Consider the following 19,372-nt stretch of genomic DNA (forward strand, 5'->3'; position numbering starts at 1 on the left):
ACAACAGGTACTCTATAATGGAGGAGACTTGCCCAAAGCACTGAGCTATGAGATGGCAGAGCTGAATCAAGGTTTCACTTTTCTATATTCACTGCCTCTCTACATCTCTTGGATAGTTTCATAGTTGTCCCATGAGGCCTGTGTTTTACTCTCCTGGAGCAAGACCTGGGGTAGATTAAGTATTTGTCACCCTTCCTCTGGTTAGTGGCTCTGATGTATGCACTCAGGACATTTAACCATGAGGAAGCTTTGATCCTGGTTCTCACCTGATTAAAATGTCTATTACCAGATAACCTAGTTGGCACCTAGCATTTCCTTGAGTTGAAGGTGGGCAGAAAAACTATACGATGCAAGTAGTCCCAAAGTACTATTTAAATACTTTGTGGTGTAAGATTTTTTTAAAATAAATTAGTAACAGTAATGGCCTGATTTTGTTTTGCTCTATAATAACAGCATATGGAGTAATTCCAGTCCCAGGTGTGTCATTGTATATATTTCACGTCAAGAGTGAAGCCAATCATTAGAGATTATGTCCCACACCATCTGGAAACTGACTTTCATAAATTATTTTTTAGGTCTCCCTTGCCAGAATGAAATGAACAGGATTCAGAAGCTGAGCAAAGGGAAAAGCCTGTTGGGTAAGTACAATTTCTTGTCACTTGTTTAAACAACTAATTAAAACATCCACGTCTCTTGTAATATTGAGCCACAGCAATGGTTATTCAATTAGGTATCAGTGTTTTCTGAAAGAAATGTCTCGCTTCATCCCCAGACAGCTGGCCAGACATAATCTGAGGATTGGGCTGCTGGTTGAGAAATGCTGCCTACTCTGTTAACCCAGGACTCATGCGCAGGGCTGCAAGGGCTGGGATCCAGCACCATCTCTACTCCTCCCTTACTTGGTCTGTAAATTCCAGAATTATTCCCCAGATCAAGTTGTCCATTTATTTAAGGAGGAAGATGAACTGTACCCTCTTCTGTGTTTATCAGAGAAGGCTCAAAAGACTTGGGTGTGCTTAAAAGCATTTCTTGATTTCAGTGTGCATACTAATCTGTAGAGGAAAGCATATTTTTCTTCTGTATCTAAATGTTAACTGTGCCAATCTGTGACAGAGGTAAAGGTTCCAAATGCTGGTTTGTTGAAGTGTTCCCTTGCAGCTGCATGTCCTCTGGCTCCAGCACTTGGGGGGAGGGGCGGGGGAGACGGAAGTCATGGCATTCAGACCAGGCCATTGCCCGAGAATGCTAAACCTCTTTTGTTTGCTGAAAAAAGGAGTCTGTGTTGCTTTCCTTGATTTTTAAAAAGAGCTGACAGTGGCAATACAGTAATTCAGAAGTATTCTTGTTAAGCAGTAAAAACCAGGTGCATTCCCTAAGCAGCTTGCTGTTTACTTAAAGAAAATGGGCAAATTTTCTGCAAATTGTCAAATGTAGGCAGTCTGTGAACCCTGGCAATTTTTGGGTCATCTCAGAGTATCTCAATACTCTTTCTTCCTTCTGCTTTTGAAACTTACTTTTTTCATTGGTTTGCCGCAGACATTCCACTTCTGATAACGCCCCCTGTTCGACTCAGAAAGAACACCAAAGTTGTTATTTTGACCTGTGTGGACCTAGGTTCTAAAACGACAAAGGTGTCTTTCTGATGTGAGGCAAACTGGCTGGGTCCTTCCTTCCATAGATCTTTCCAGTGCAAGGGCTTGTGCTCACTTATCTGATTTTCCATGTAGGAGGTTATTTGGGATTTAAGTGATGTACCTAAGGTAGTTATGAGTAGAAATCTATTTTTAAAATTTTATTTTCATTGGCAATGGATATCTTTTGACTGAGAATGAATGAGACATTTATAAGGTATGTAGTCTGAGATAAAATGTCTCATCTTCTATTTTCCCCAGCTTATCCGAATAAAATGCCTACTTTTGTCCTACCATGAATCCTACCTAGTTTTAAAGTTTATCACATCTCTCTGATGACTCATAAAATTATCATTGACCTTCTTTCACATTATTTTTTGCATGGGGAAATCTCAAAATGTCTTTTCAGGGACATTTGAATTTAAAAAATAAGCAACAATAATCAGTTATAATTAGTGCCTACTTAGAAAAAAAAAAAGGCAATTCTATTACATTATAGATTTAGAGCAACACCTGCTTCTTACCAACCTGGAGGCTATTTTTTCCATCTACCAAGTGCTGTTGTTTTCCAACTACAGCACAAGGAGAAGGATCAGTATTTTCCCAGCTTTCTGGTAGTTCTTCTTCCTTTGCAGACCTTGATTGAAAATCTGTTCACAAGTCTCTCTGCCTTTTGGTTTTCTTTTCCTTCCTCTTTCTCCCTGAAGACTAGGGGTGCTGCACACTGGCTGAGATCTTGAGAGTGTGGGCACCACCTCGAATGGTTTTCTGTGATTATCCATTTGATCTCTGACAGCCTGGTCATCTATTCTAAGACTAGTTGCTAGAATCAGCTGGATCTGAGGTTAAATCCAGGTTCAAAATAAATTCCAGAAGCAAGTGGGATTTTACTATTACCTGAAATAAAATGAAGAGTAGAAAGCCAGAGTGGTAAGCAAAGGCCTTTGTCTTCACATCACCGTTACTACTCCAATCACACTCAGGAGTATTCTCCCATAGAAAATGAGCACATAATCATGAAACATACACACCCCCTAAGAAAAACCAAAACTGAAAATCAGAGCATTCAAGTGTGAGGATAGAGGTATTCTCAAACCACAGATTTAGTTTACTAACCCCAGACTTACTAAAATATCACCAAAGGATTGACTCTAAAGAAACAATCCCAGAAGGAATTATTTAGATCCATTTGTGGAAAAGAAGACATGCTGCTAAATCTAAATAAAATGTGACCTGCAGAAATATTTTGTAGCAACCAAGAATTAAAATTTCAGACTGTTTGGGGGAGTGAAAATAAAAGTAACACTTTTTTTACCCCAAAAGTGTTTGGGGTAAGTTTCTAGTTTATTCAGCAAGAAAAGAAAATGCAGATTAATTTTAAACCTTATCATTAAATTCCCCACAGAGAAGGAAATAGAATATTTGGTTTTTAAACCAATAGAAGAAAAAGATGGACTTTAAAAACTTGACCATTTCAACAAAAATCAGGAAAGGAGGAAAAAAGACCAAACATATATCTGTAATCATAATAAATGTAAATGGACTAAAGTCCTATAAGACTCCTTTGTTTTGAATTCTAAAAACAGAGTATCATCTTGTTGAAATGTTCCTTTTTATTTTACCATATTATCGTATGCCCATAATTTTAAAACAAAACAGAACGGCAAGGAGGAATTGTCATATCTTCAATTGTAATCAGACACATTAACATACCTCTTGAAACTTAGCTTAAGTACATAGGAGAAACAAATAACATGACTCATTAGCATTCACATACATGTATTCCTGTATATAAGCATGGAATATATAGTCTTTTCAAACACAGTAGAATATTTGCCTTGAATTATGCCACAAAGGAAAACTAAATAATCTCCAAAACCTATCACAGATTAAATTCACTCACTACAACACAAGTAAAAGCTAAAAATGAGATTATTTACCAAAATCCCATACTAGGGGGTGGAATATAATTTTAAAAATTAAATAAAAACATATAGAAGTGAAAGCAACTAAAGTGAAACTTAGCTATAAATGCACTTTAAAAAAAATCACTAAATTTTCTAATTAAAAGCCTTTATGGAAATAAAGTAAAGTGAAATTAAGAATAATGTAGAAAACAGTGAAATAGTATTTGAGCCTTTTCTACTGCCAAAGAGTTGTGAATTTAACAACGGGAGTGTAAGTTCACATATGGGACAACGGTTTCAAATTTCAGCATGTTTTAGAATCACTTGGAAGGTTTATTAAAACATAGTTTGCTAGGCCCCTGCTTTCAAAGTTTCTGATTCAATAGATCTGGGGTGGGGCCGACATATTTGCTTTTCTAAGATGTTTCCAGGTAATGGTACACCTGCTGGTCCTGAGACCACACTTTGACAACCACTGCTCTAACCCAACTTACAGAATTATGAAAATGTAGTTGAACAAGTACTATGAATTACCACACTTGGATCAGGAAGAAACAGAAGACCCAACTGTATGAAAATGCTTGAAATCTATTTAAATCAAAATGCTAACCTCACTGCCCCACAACCAAAGAAATAGGCACTATATGCCCAAAATATTTTTATGAGTGAGTCCTTCAGAGAAGAAATCTTATTCAAAATGTCTGTAGTAGGGATCCCTGGGTGGCGCAGCGGTTTGGCGCCTGCCTTTGGCCCAGGGCGCGATCCTGGAGACCCGGGATCGAATCCCACATCGGGCTCCCGGTGCATGGAGCCTGCTTCTCCCTCTGCCTGTGTCTCTGCCTCTATCTCTCTGTGACTATCATAAATAAATAAAAATTTAAAAAAAAATGTCTGTAGTAGGCAAAGAATAATACCAGAATCATTTCATGCATTAGTCACCTTGTTACAAAAATAGAAGAAATAAAACTACATGCCTGTATCATCTAGTAAATCACCTAGGAACAGTCATCCAAGAGGATCAGCATATTCAGTCAGTAGTATTTATTCCAGAATAGCAACAAATCAATTATTATTAAGGAAATTGTTGGGATATTTTTGATTAGTGGTTCAAAAGAAAGCCCAGGACCAGATGGCTTCACTGGTGAATTTCACTTCCCCCAACACTGGTGAATTTTACCAGACATTTAAAGAATTATCACTACCACACCTTCTCAAACTCTTCTGAAAAAAAAAAAAAATCAAAGAAAAGGAAACACTCTCAAACTTGTTTTCAAGGCTAGGATTACCCTGATAGCAAAACCAGAAAGGATATTATAAAAAAAAAACTATAGGCCGGTCTCTATAGGTGCAAAAATTCCCCAATAAAATACTAGTAAAGCAAATTCAGGAGTACATTAAAAGAATTGCTTACCATGATCAAATGGGATTTAAGCCTGGGACGCAAAATACATCACATTACTACAATGTGGTATCTAAATAAATGCAGAAATATGTTTGATTTATGATTTTTAAAAACTCAACACGGGCACCTGGGTGGCTCAGTGGTTGAGCATCTGCCTTTGACCCAGGGCATGATCCTGGGGTTCTGGGATCAAGTCCTTCATTGGGCTCCCCCCAGGGAGCCTGCCTATCCCTCTGCCTATGTCTCTGCCTGTGTGTCTCTCATGAAAAAATAAAGTACTAAAAAATTAAAACTCAACATAAATTAGGTATAAAAGGAACAAACCTCAATATAGTAAACGCCACACACAACAACTAACATCCTACTCAATGGTGAAAGGTTGAAAGCTTTTCCTCTAAGATCAAGAACAAGACAAAGGTGCCCACTCTTAACACTCCCATTCAGTATAGTACTGTCAGCCCTAGCGAGGACAGTCAGGCAAGGAAAAGAAACAAAAGGCATCCAAGTTAAAATGAAAAAGATTTTCTTTGAGATGATATGTTTTAACCAAGGAAGTGAAAGATCTATATATTAAAAACTATATGACACTGATGAAAGAAATCGAAGACCACACAAATAAATTGAAAGGAATCCCATGTTCATGGATTGGAAGCATTCCAAAAATACACAACCACAGAAGACCCCAAATAGCCAAAGCAATCCTGAGAAAGAAGAACAAAGTAGGAGACATCATACTTCCTGATTTTAAAGTTATAGTCATCAAAAGGGCATGGTAGCATAAAAACAGAAAGATCAAAGGAACAGAATCAAAAGCCCCAAAATAAATTCATGTATGTAAGGTCAAATAAAATTTGGGAGCCAAGAATTCTCACTAGAGAAAAGACAGTCACTTAAATAAATGGCTCTGGGGAAATCGAATATTCACATGTAAAAAATTGAAACTAGATGTCTATCTTATAAACTCACAAAAATTAACTGGAAATGGATCAAAGACTTAAATGTAAAGGAAACCATAAAACTCTTAGAAGAAAACATAGAAAAAAATCTCCTTGACATGGGTTTTGGCAATGATTTTTTGGATGTGTCACCTGAAGCACAAGCAACAAAAAATTTAAGAAGCTTTTGCACAGCAAAATTATCTACAAAATGAAAAGAACACCTACAGAGAAAAAATATATTTCAAACCACATATCTGATAAGGGATTAATATCCAAACTGTATAAAGAACTCACCCAATTCAACAACAAAAATCTGATTTAAAGATGGGTAGAATATCTGAATAGACTTTTTTTTAAGATTCATTTATTTATTTGAGAGAGTGGGAGGAGAGGCAGAGGGAGAGAATCTTCAAGCAGACTCCCTGCTGAGCACAGAACCTGGTGTGGACTTGATCTCACCACTCATAATATCATGACCTGAGGTGAAACCAAGAGTTGGATACTTAACCAACTGAGCCACCCAGGCACTCCAGAATAGACACTATTCTAAAGAAAACATACTGATGGCCAACAAGTACATCAAAAGATGCTCTACATCTTTAATCATTAGGAAAATGCAAATCAAAACCACAATGAGATACCACTGTGCAGCTGTTACAGTGGTGGTCATCAAAACAACAATAGACAACAAATGTTGGTGAGATCACAGAGAAAAGGGAAGCCTTGTGTACTGCTGATGGGAATGCAAACTGGTGCAGCCAGTACGGAAAGCATTATGGAGGTTCTTTAAAAAATGTAAAATAAGTCAATAGGAGAAGGACAAACATTATATGGTCTCATTCATTTGGGGAATATAAAAAACAGTGAAAGGGAATAAAGGGGAAAGGAGAAAAAATGAGTGGGAAATATCAGAAAGGGAGACAGAAAATGAGAGACTCCTAACTCTGGGAAACGAACAAGGGGTGGTAGAAAGGGAGGTGGGCGGGGGGTGGGGGTGACAGGCACGGAGGGGGGGGCACTTGATGGGATGAGCACTGGGTGTTATGCTATATGTTGGCAAGCTGAACTCCAACTAAAAAAATATGTAAAAAAATAAAAAAATAAAATAAAAAATGTAAAATAGAACTACCATATAATGCAGCAATTCCACTTCTCAGAATATATCCCATGGAAATAACATTAAATCAAAGAGATCTCTGTACCCCATGTTCATGGGAACATTATTTACAATAACCAAGATATGGAAACAACTTAGGTGTCCATCAACAGATCAATAAATAATTGTGTGTGTGTGCAATAGAATATTAATGTGTTGAGTCCTGGGTGTTATAAGCAACTGATAAATTATTGAACACTACATAGGAAACTAATGATGTACTATCAGTTGGCTAATTGAATTTAAAGAAAAAGAATACTATACACCATAAAACATGAAGTCTTACCAATTGTGACAATGTGGAATGACTTTGAGAATAAGATGCTAAGTGAAATAAGTCAGATAGCATATGACCTCACCTATATGGGGAATATGAAACAACTCCTCATAGGAAAAGACATCAGACTGGTTTACCATAGAGAGGGGGAATTGGACAAATGTGGTCAAAAGGTACAAACTTTCAGTTACAAGACAAATAAGTACTAGGAATTTAATGTACAGCATGAGGAGTATAGTCAACAATGCTGTATGGTACATATCAAAGTTGTTGATAGTAAATCCTAAGCATTCTCATCATGAAGGAAAAACAGTTTTTAAATCTGAGACGATGGATGTTAATTAAACTTACTATGATAATCATTTCACAGCATAAATAAGTCTGATTTGGCTGTACACGTGATATTCCACAGTGCTACGTATCCATTCTATCTCCATAAAACTGGGAAAACATTAAGAAGTTATTAATAAGAGTAGTACCCATTCATATTATAAAGGGGGCAATAAGAACTCATCAAAGAAAGGATCCTGTCAGACCTTGGGCAAATCCAGGACCCTGGAAATCTGGACTAAGTAATAACCAACCACTCCATTCCCCCTCCTATCTCTGCAGGATGTGTTAGCCCTCTTCCCTCTCATGGAGGGCATTAACCCTGAGTATCAGTGCACATCTGACTCAAATTGGACTTTCTATTCCTTCAGGAGCATTCATACCTCGGTGTAATGAGGAGGGCTACTACAAAGCCACGCAATGCCATGGCAGCACAGGGCAGTGCTGGTGTGTGGATAAATATGGCAACGAGCTGGCTGGCTCCAGGAAACAGGGCACCGTGAGTTGTGGTGAGTAAGTACTTTGGCATCAGCCCTATGATGACCTTTGTTGACTTGCAGGTCTTTATGGTATAAAGATCTGGGCAGAAGAATTTTCGAGAGGTATCTGTGGTCTACAGTAAACACGTTTACAGTGGAAACACAATACCCCCGAAGTCACAGGAGATTATGCACAGCAAGCTTTCTGAGGAGCAGGAACTCACCACAACCAGTGGATTGGATCAGTTTTTGTTTTTGTTTTTTTTGACAGAGCATGACTTTGATAGCCCCTCCCCAACCCCCTGCTCAAGGTTCTACCCAGGAAGGTAGCAGCATCTCAAGAATTCAGGGGCTCTCAGAGCTCATGGTCCATGCCATGTAGACTAACCCCATCTAGGCAGAGATGCTCCAATATTCAGAGAGTAAATTGCATGGTTTCTCCCTACAGTTAAGTCACATGAAAAGGAACCACTCCTACGGTCAGGAGGTATAAGCAGCAACTAACCTCCCATCTTTTCTTTCTTCTTCTTTCAGAAGAGGAGCAGGAGACCTCAGGGGATTTCGGCAGTGGCGGCTCCGTGGTCCTGCTGGATGATCTAGATGATGAACGGGAGCTGGGACCAAAGGACAAGTTGGGGAAGCTGAGGGTGCACACCCGAGCAGTGACGGAGGATGATGAGGATGAGGACGACGACAAAGAGGATGAGGTTGGCTACATATGGTAGTCCCCACAAGGAAGAGGACACGAGGTTGGCACAGAATTCCAAGTCACTTCCTACTCCTGCATTTGTATCTAAGACTCCACAGCACCAAGGCCTCTTCTCCATTGTTGCTCTCTGTACCTGACCCGAGGTTTGGAAGACCACTCCTTGTCCCCAGAGCATTCTGGTTATGCATACAGTTGTGTGGGAAGAAGGGTGTTGTGTTTTGTGTTTTAGACAGGGGACTGGCTGGCTGAATTAGAGCCTCCTTCTCTCCCGTGAGATTTTTGCTAACGAGCATGTGATGTATGTGGGATTCTGACAGTGCAGGGAGCCCCCACCTTGTAAACGTCGAAGATGCTTTTTGATTACCCACACCAATGGTTATTCCAGCATGGTTCCCGGCCTTACGGTGTCTAAGTGCTTTTCTTGTGTCCTGTAGATGTCGTGGAAAACACACCACACTGTACTTTCTAACCCCCCACCCCAGTCCCCACCACCCCTCGTGTTAACAATTAAAAGTTAAAGTTTTTCATATCACTATATCTGGCTTCCTATGAACAACAGCCTTAATTCAGTCAAGAGTTCCTTTGGGGAATTGAGTTTATTAAAAATGGTGTCCGGATGCTTCTCTGTATGTGCATAAATATGTATGTACGTACAGAGTAGACTGTATATGTGTACAAGGCACACACACACCTCTCAGAAAAAGTGTTTCAGTATCTTCTAAAAACTCATTTGAAAAACTATTATAAATTTTTCAGCTTGTCCAGACCTGGATCACAATTTCTGGAATAAGAAATTTGTATCAAAGTCCTTTATTGCATAACAGCACCTGCAGCCTGAGGAGATTCCTTTCCCTATGCATTAGGAGAGTTACTGGAAGCCCTTTGATTTGGATAAGCCTCTGTCCCTGAAATCACTTTTCCTGCAGAAGCCATGAGACTCCCACATGGGCAACTTCACAAGCCATCTCGTTCATCTCAGCTCAAAGGCCCCCACCCCCACCCTGGGGGCCATAGCAATCCTGTCTGCCACAGGTTCTCCCCTTCCCCACCTACACAAGGGCTTTTCCCAAGGCATATATAATCCCCTGCCCTCTGAGAAGACAACACCACAGTGTTCCTTAGCACAAGAAAATTCAGGATTCTTAACCTTGTGATTTGCTTTTGCCCCATTGCTATCCGCCAATCATAACAAGGGCACATAAGCGATACTGATTTTAGACCACTTCATTTCTAAAGAAAAAAAATCCCAGATGAAGGCCAAAAAGAACTTCATCATAGCACACAGAAGCTAGGATTGGATTTTTAAGAGCTATCTATCTCCCCAACTCCTCCCCCCCACCCCGCCAATCGCTGCACTTGCACAAGTGTCAAGATACTAATGAAGAAAGCCATCCACCAGTGTTTCTTTACCCTAATTGAGCTCATAATTCCAGTCTGTCTCCAAATTTGGTAGGGTCATCATCACTATCATTTCAAGGATTTCTGTCCCCATCAAGCTGGCTCAGATCTAAGTACCAAAGAATAATCTTCAAAGTGGCCCCATTTGGTTCAGTTCTTCAGACCCTTAGGTTCCTGCCCTAGCTGGTTTCCAAATACCTGGCTACCCTAGTCAGCACCCCCCTCAAACAAATGAGGCTCTCTGGCCCACATTTGTTTATCTTCCTTTCCTCCTGAGCTCCAGCCCAGGCAAAAAATATACTCAGCCAAACCATGGTCACCATGGCAGCTGACCAATCCCTCCCCCACCTCAAATTGACCAATTCTTTGTACTTTACCAACCTGCCTCAAACCAGCATTTTCCAATCCTAGCATTGGCCAAGGTGGCATCATTCCTAGAGTTAATCTCAGATGAGAAATGAACATACATGGTATAATAAACTTCTTTGGCCTGATAGACATGGGTACCACCAGGCCCTAGGTATAGAGAGAACAGGGGCGATCTCTGTACTGGGATGTCAACTTCATCACCTCTGTTTCTATTTTTTCCCCCCTCACTTGAACAAAACACTGAGATAGTAATTGAAAAACAGGTGCTTAATTGCAGCTAAATCATAATAGAGTATATAAGAGAATCCAGGCATATTAAAAAATTTCAGTTTAGACCAAAGACAGCCATCGTTACTGTCTCCTCTGAGCTTGGAAAAGCACACAAGAGAACAAATTAAAATCGACAAATTGATTTCACTTAGAAAAACTTGTAGGAACAGAGAACCACTGATTTTAATTTGCCTAATTATCTTATGACAAGTGTCAAATTAAGATGACACTTAAAGATTCTTAGCATTAACTTAATGATGGAGAAGAGTGGGCTCAACAGTCAGATCCCAGTAAGGTAACGAGATGCTCGTTTTTAAAGATATTCCAAGAAGATATTTTGATTCATTAAAATATTAAATGAAAAGCCCTCCTAAGACTGGAACCCCAAATCAACAGAGCAACACTAACACCACTTTTCATGCCTCACTTGGCGTGACAGCGTTAGCTTTTTAAAGGGCTTTACTACTTTTCCAAAGTACTAAAGATTCGATTTTCTAGTTACCCTAACCTTAGAAGTAGAATTTGTGATTCCCTCTTTTTTGGGCAGGAGTCCTTTTGCTAGCAACTAAGTATGCATAAAAATCTTGAATAAACAAAAATACTGTGATAATGCATTCCCTTTTTTGAGACAGGGATTGAACTGAATCCTTGCTCACTCACTTTTGGAAACTCTCTAGTAAATAGCTTTATTCTTATTCCACAAACAGTTCTTTTATTTAGTACTGTTTCCTCAGCATCCACCTTAAATCTCAGAGTTTTCTTCACCCTGGTTAGCTATCTGGGATATTAATATTTTTTGTTTCCACAGATATTCAAGGCATGGGTAATACCTTACTGCTCAATCTGAGATTTTATTATCAATTCCCCCTTCTTTATGCCCGTGGCCCCACACCCAGCAGTGAACAACTATGTATCTGTCCAGGTCTGCCCCTTACTTTTCCCAGAATGCCATTCACATTTGGGTTTTGTTTTTTCACCTTGACCACATTGTACAGTAACATCTAAGAGCCCTTTCTACAGTGGGTGGTTTTGGTCTTTTTATACCTTTTTCTCAAAGTCACTGATGTTTGTCCCTGTTTAATGTGTAGCATTGTAATGAGAGCCCACCAAATCCTGAGTGTCATTTTGTTGTCCCTATGGTAGGTGAAATAGTGATGTAGAAAAATCTAGTAAATTCTGAATGCTTTTCCACGTAGACTTATCTGGAATGTGAACACGACTCTTTGGTTAATAGTAAATGCTTAACTGTAGTCCTTGAGTAGGTGCATTTCTGTCTGTCTCAATAAATTTTGATTTGTCTGCAACATCTAAGTGTTTTTATTTTCTTAGGTTCCATGTCATCTCACCAAGCATGTCTATACTCAGTCTGTGGAAAACAAACAACATGGATAGACAAGGAGGACGGCCAATGCAGATGCCCCTCCTCCAGGGCTCCCGTATGTGGCAGAGGAGGTGGACCTGCTGGAGGTCCAGCCTGTCCAGGCCCATCTCAGGACACTCAGTGCCCAAACAGTCCAAAACCATATCACCTAACCCCAATGTTTGCTGCGTTCACCTCCTTTAGGCTTCCACTTTGTCACTTAGTTTTTACCTCTCAGATTTCAGTGTTGTCGTCCTGTTCACAACTTTTAAGCTTTTCCAGTTCTGCTTATTCTTTCACACCCATTAGTTATTCTCCAATTCAAGGAAGGAAGGAAGGGGAAAACAAAGAAAGAAGAAAGAAAGAGAGAGAGAGAAAGAAGAAAAGGGTGGGGGGAGAAAGCACGAACTTCTCCTTTACAGGGGATTCTGAGTTCTCCTCAGTTCATGGATTAACACACCAGAGGCTTGTCAAACATCAGAAAGCACCCAAATTGGAATGGGAATTATTTCCTTTCCAGCTTTATCCACATTCGGGCCAGTGTGCCTATGACTTAATTATACCCTGAGTGAGTAATTTCACCAAAAACTAAGGTAGATACTATCTTATGAATAATTCCATTCCTTTACCCCACAGAGTAGATTTTACAGACAATTTGTAGATTGACAGTTCAGGGAAAGGTGCTTCGTAAGTCCACAAAATAAGTAATGTCAAGAGAACAATGACCAGTATGAAGCCTCCAGGGTAGTTATAGGGTACATTAAAGAAAAGTAGGCATTTGTGGACACTTTCCAAATTCATCTCAAATCAGCACAGTTGTGTAGGTCCAATATCACATTTCTACTCCAGTTATAACTTCACAGATGCCACAGTGGTTCATTTAGAGGTCAGGACCAAGCAAAGGACACCTGGAAGCCAGCGTCCCAGCTTTGGTAATACAGTGTAAGCAAAAAGGTCATAGCACCTTCTCACAATGCTTACTCATTTATAAGATTTTTTTTTTTCACTTATAAGATTTACTTGGGCAAATTTATTCAAGGAAAGAGGAATATTTTTAAATTTATTCACTTTGCAAAGCTTTATATATTTATTAGCAGATTTATAGATTTATAAATGAATATATGTTGGACTGATGAATGCCATGATGGGCAGGCACCACATCAGTTCTAGGAATGTAAATGTGAATAAAACCTGGTTGCTTCTATGTAAAGTTACCTCCTTGGTAACTTCTGTGGCACACTTGTCTTTGACTTTACCTGCTTTCTCTAAACAATATCATGTATACCACTGATTTCAACCATCTCTTCTCCTCTGAGAAGCCCACAATCTATAGCTTGAGTATACATTTTGACTCTCACTCCATTCTGAGGCATCACCTGCTATTTACATAATTCTACCTGAATTTCCCACTGATAAATCAATTTCAAACCTTAAAAAATGAAAATGATAAAATGAAACCTAGTATGAATATGCCTATGGCAGCAGGAGTCAGCATGGCTATTCTGAAAAACATGAGCCATAAAGGAAAGGATTGATAAATTTTTTCCATCACAATTATTAACATCATAAACAAACTGAAAAGATAAACAAGACACCAAAGAAGATATTGATGACATAAAACAGATGAAGGATAAGGATATAAAATTTTCTAAACTCCTAAATCTGTAAGAGAAAGACAGCCCCACCGACTAATGGGGAAAAGATAAAAAAAACAGCAATTCACAGAAGACAGACAAATGGCAAGGAAACCATACCCAGGCTCACTGATGATCAGACAAACACAAATTAAAACAAGGATCTACCATTTTTCACTCAAAAAAAAAAAAAAAACATGTCAAGTGTTGACGAGAATGTGGTATAAAGAACACTTGCACACTGTACAGCTAGAGCACCCACATGGAGGGCAGTTTGGCAACAGCTATCAAAGTAAGAATGTATACTGTGGGGCCCAGAAATTCTACTTCTCAGTAACTACTACTAGAGTGGGGGATCACATGATTTACAAAGAACATTTAAGAGTATATCCACTGCAACAACATTGATAGAACAGGAAAACCAGGATAAAACTAAACATCCATCACTGGTCATGCTGGGTGACTACTCTGGAATACTATACAATAGCCAAAAAGAATGATATAACTTCATACACACTAAATTAGCAAAACTTCTTCATTATCAGTTGTGTGAAGAAAAGAATTAGGTGTATATAAAATACAGAATATGTTAGGTATCGAAAAGGCAATATGGGAAGTATGGAGAAGTACTGTGCAAGGCCTGAAAGGACATGCAGTAAGCTGGGAGCAGTGGTGACTTCTAAGAGGAGGACTGGGATTGTGTCTGTAGTCAAAAAGGGCATCAGCCTCATCTCCATATTTCACTTTTTTTAAGTAAAAAAGCAATATATCATTATGTCTTAACTCATCTACAAGTTTAATAGTTTAAAAATAATTCATCGGCTTCCTCTTCACAATTTCTCCCCCTACGTACCTTAACTTCAGAAATGGCACTACCATCTCTGACCTCCTCTCCCAACCTGTATTACATGTCTAGAGTCTGTCTTCATCTTTCTAAATATCTTTTCATCTCTGTCACCTCTGCTTTCATGTTTCTGACCACCATCTTTCTCCATTGTACAAGGAAATTTTTAACTAGTGTCTCTGCTTTATCCTTACCAGCGCCAATACATCCAGCATGCTGCTGCCACCAGAGTAGTTCATTCTAAAGGAAAATCTGATCATGTCACTACCCTACTTAATTTTCAAGGTTTCCCCTTACTTTCAAGACCACATATAAACTACTTGGCTTGGTAAACAAGCTCCTTTGCAATTGATTCTTCTGTATTTCTTTGTCTCCTTGCATTCCTCACATCTCAAATTCTAATTTTTTTCTAAGCACTTCCACCCTTCTCAAGCTTTTGCTTGTGTGCTGATAGTTCCTTTACCTGGAATGCCTAGGGGACTCAACTTGATTTTTACTCTTCTGGTAACCTTACTCTATTGCTCCTGGCAGAATCGGGTATTATTCCTCTTTTCCTCTAGCACGCTGTGTATCTCCAACATAGTGCTTTGTGTCATATCCAATTCTCTTATCAAGTATAATTCTTTAAAGGCAAGAGAAAGAACCCTCTTCCACTGTTGGTGGGAATGCAAACTGGTGTAGCCACTCTGGAAAACAGCATGGAGGCTCCTCAAAAAGTTAAAAATAGAACTACCATATGACCCAGCAATTGCACTGTATTTATCCAAAAGATACAAAAATGGTTATTTGAAGGGAGCACATGTACCCCAATGTTTAGAGCAGCAATGTCCACAATAGCCAGAATATGGAAGGAGCCCAGATGTCCATCGACTGATGAATGGATAAAGATGTGGTGTATACACACACACACACATGAATACTAACCACCAAAAAGAATGAAATCTTAAAATTTGCAAAGATATGGATGGAACTAGAGGGCATTATGTTAAGTGAAATAAGTCAGAGAAAGACAAATACCAAATTATTTCACTCATATATGGAATTTAAGAAACAAAACAGATGAACCTAGGAGAAGGGAAAGAAAAATTTAAAAAGATAGAAACAGAGAGGGAAGCAAACCATAGGAGGCTCTTAATCATAGGGAGCAGACTGAAGGTTGCTAGAGGGAAGGTGGGTGGAGGGATGGGGTAACTGGGTGATTGATGGGCATTAAGGAAGGCATGTGATGTGATGAGCATTGGGTATTATGTGCAACTGATGGATTATTGAAAACTACATCTGAAACTAATAATGTACTATATGTTAGCAAATTGAATTTAAATTTCAAAAAAACCAGATGAACCTAGGAGAAGGGAAGGGAAAAACTAAAAAAGAAACACAGAGGGAGGCAAACCATAGGAAACTTTTAATGATAGGGAACAAACTGAGGGTTGCTGGAAGGGAGGTAAGTGGGGGCATGGGATAACTGCGTGATGGACATTAAGGAGGGCACATGATGTAATGATCATTGGATGTTATTAGCAAATGATGAATCACCAAATTCTACCCCTGAAACTAGTAATAATAATAAAAAAAGAGATAGAACAAAATGGCAGAATAAGAAGCTCCAAGGCTTCATTCCCTCACAGAAACATTTAAAAACACCCAAAACTAAAATAATAAAATATCTGTAAAAATGTTTAAATTCTGCAACATATAACTGAACATCCAATCAAGAAAAAGCCACATTCAAAATGGTAGGACATTTCATGGTGGTTTTGCTTGCCCTAGACTACTCTCTTCCTGATGCAGCATGGTCTTTATCTAGAGCAGTTGGCAGCCCAATTCCCAGTTCCATAAATCACAAAGAGAAGAAAAAAACATTTTTTTGCACTATTCTAACCTATCATGAGGCTATTTAAGGGACTAGTCTCTGGGTTACCTAACTCAAATTTTAGACAAATAGGAATTTATCATGAAAGATTCAGGGGGATTACAGACCCACAAATGCCTAGGACAAGAGATTATGGATAAAGGCATACAATAAACCATCTAAGGCTCTGAAGAAAGCTACAGTGAGACTCTGGGAAATTGAAATAGTCAAAAGCACCTATGTACATGGGAGAGGGGACAATGTCACACACAGGTCCAGGCTGGATGCACAGTGAGTCAAGATGCATGAGGAAAACCTTACATTTTCACCTTGGGCTGATCCCAAACCTCAGAAATGCCCAGTTAATTAGTGAAGAACTGCACTGGCACAAAGCTTGTCTGCAAAGACTAAGAGAGATGGTTATTTTTCTCAAATGCCCAAATTTTCAAAAATTAAAAAAAAAAAAATCACAAGGTACATAAACCATCAAGAAAGCATGGCCCAGGGCAGCCCCAGTGGTGCAGCGGTTTAGTGCCACCTGCAGCCCGGGGTGTGATCCTGGAGACCTGGGATCCAGTCCAGCGTCGGGCTCCCTGCATGGAGCCTGCTTTTCCCTCTGCCTGTGTCTCTGCCTGCCTCCCACAAGGGAGGAAGGGAGGGAGGGGAGGGAGGGGAGGGAGGGGAGGGAGGGAGGGAGGGAGGGGAGGGGAGGGAGGGGAGGGAGGGGAGGGAGGGGAGGGAGGGGAGGGAGGGGAGGGGAGGGAGGGGAGGGAGGGGAGGGAGGGGAGGGAGGGGAGGGAGGGGAGGGAGGGGAGGGGAGGGGAGGGGAGGGGAGGGAGGGGAGGGAGGGGAGGGAGGGGAGGGAGGGGAGGGAGGGGAGGGAGGGGAGGACCCCAGATTGAGTTCACGTCAGGCTCCCTGCATGGAGTCTGCTTCTCCCTCTGCCTGTGTCTCTGCCTCTCTCTCTCTCCGTGTCTCTCATGAATAAATAAAATCTTTTTTTAAAAAAAAAAGAAACAATGGAGCTGAAAAATACAATAACTAAATACAAAAATTTCACTGTAAGAGTTTCAACAGCAGATTTGAGCAGGCAGGGAAAAAAAAAACCATTGAACTTGAAGATAAAACTTTTGAAATTATCAAGTCTGAGGAAAAGAAAGAAGAAAAGTAAAGAAAGGGAAACAGAACCCATAGGATTTCTGGAACTTTGTAAAGTGGATTAATATACGTATTACGGTAGCCTCAGAAGAAGACGGGAGAAAAATATAGAGAGATTATTTGAAGAAATAATGGCTGAAAATGTCTAAATTTGAGGAAAGCACAGGTTTACATATCCAAGAAGCTCAATGAATGGGAAGGTACATCATAATCAAATTTTTCAAAGTCAAAGCCAAAGAGAGAATCTTGAAGAAACAAGAAAAGAGGCTTGTCACATACAAGGGGTCTTTAGTAAAATTATCAGCAGATTTTCCAGCAGAAACCTTGGAGGCCAAAAAGCAATGTCATAAAATTATTTAAAGTATTGAAAGAAAGGGGGAGAAAAACTCACCCAAGAATTCCTTACCTGGTAAAAATGTCCTTTAAAAATGAGGAAGAAATTAAGATACTTTCAGATGAAAACTGAGGAGTTCATTTACCACCACATCTGTCCTACAAGAAATGTTGAATAGAGTCCTTCAGGTTGAAAGAAAAGAACGCTAGACAATAACCTAAAACTGTTATGAAGATGTAAGATTCTCTGGCAAAGGTAAATACATAGGCAAATACTTTTTTAAAGTATTGAAATTCTGGTTTGTAACACTTTTTATTTTCTAAAGGATTTAAAGATATATGCATAAGAAGTCATTATAAAGCCATGTTAATGCATATATAATATATAAAGATATAATCTGTGACATATAAAAAGGATGGATGGAGCTATAGTTTTTGTATGCAACTGAAGTTGCTATCAATTTATTATTTATTTTTTTTTTTAGTTGCTATCAATTTAAAACAGATTTTTATAACTTTAGGATGTTAAGTATAATTCCCATGTTGATCACAAAATATTTATAGAATATTCACAAAAGGAACTGAGAGGAGAATCAAGATGTATCATTACAAATCAATAAATACAAAGGAAGACAGTAATGGAATAAATTAAGCACAAAAAACTTTAAGACATGCAAAAAACAAAATTCCAAGAGTAAGTCTTTCTCTGCAATTATGTGAAAGCAATAGATTAAACTCCACAGTCAAAAGGCATAGATTATTAGCAGAATGGATGAAAACCAACAGTAAAAACAGAACATGATCCAACATCTTGCTATCTTCAAAAGACTCACTGGAGATATGTAGACAAAAATAGTTTGAAATTGATAAAAATGGGAAAAGGTAGTCCATAAAAATATTAACCAAAAGATAACAACGGTGGCTTACACAAATATAAGTGACAAAGAATGTCATCAGAGAGTGATGAAAGGGTCAATTCACCAAAACATCCAACAATTATAGACCTATAGATACCAGAAATCAGAGCACCAAAAATATATGAAAAATATTGGTACACTTGAAAGGAGAAATAAATAGCTTTATAATAAATGGAGATATCAGGAGCTTCTTTCAATAATGGATAAAACAGAGCATCTGTTAGAGAGGCCTTGTACAACACTATAAGCCAACTAAACCTAAAAGACACATACAGAATACTTTACCCAACAGCAGCAAAAACACACATTTTCCTTACACATAAACATGCTCCAGGATAGGCCTCAGATGAGACTGCAAAACAAGTTTCATTGTTTTAAGACTTGAAATTGGATAGATTTTTAAAAGAC

General features: G+C 39.0%; 1 protein-coding gene across 2 annotated transcripts in view; it reads left to right on the forward strand.

The window, feature by feature from the left end:
* Window positions 1-12,170, forward strand: part of SPOCK1 (SPARC (osteonectin), cwcv and kazal like domains proteoglycan 1) — a 498,184-nt gene extending 486,014 nt beyond the window's left edge. For both annotated transcript variants that reach the window (XM_041764681.1, XM_041764682.1), the window contains 3 exons: window positions 576-638; window positions 8,013-8,150; window positions 8,655-12,170. In XM_041764681.1, coding sequence (XP_041620615.1) covers window positions 576-638; window positions 8,013-8,150; window positions 8,655-8,845 — 392 coding nt within the window. In that variant the 3' untranslated portion in view covers window positions 8,846-12,170. The remainder of the gene's footprint in view (window positions 1-575; window positions 639-8,012; window positions 8,151-8,654) is intronic.
* The last annotated feature ends 7,202 nt before the right edge of the window (window positions 12,171-19,372 follow it).

The sequence above is a fragment of the Vulpes lagopus genome, chromosome 7, assembly GCF_018345385.1.
Source record: "Vulpes lagopus strain Blue_001 chromosome 7, ASM1834538v1, whole genome shotgun sequence".
NCBI lineage: Eukaryota > Metazoa > Chordata > Mammalia > Carnivora > Canidae > Vulpes > Vulpes lagopus.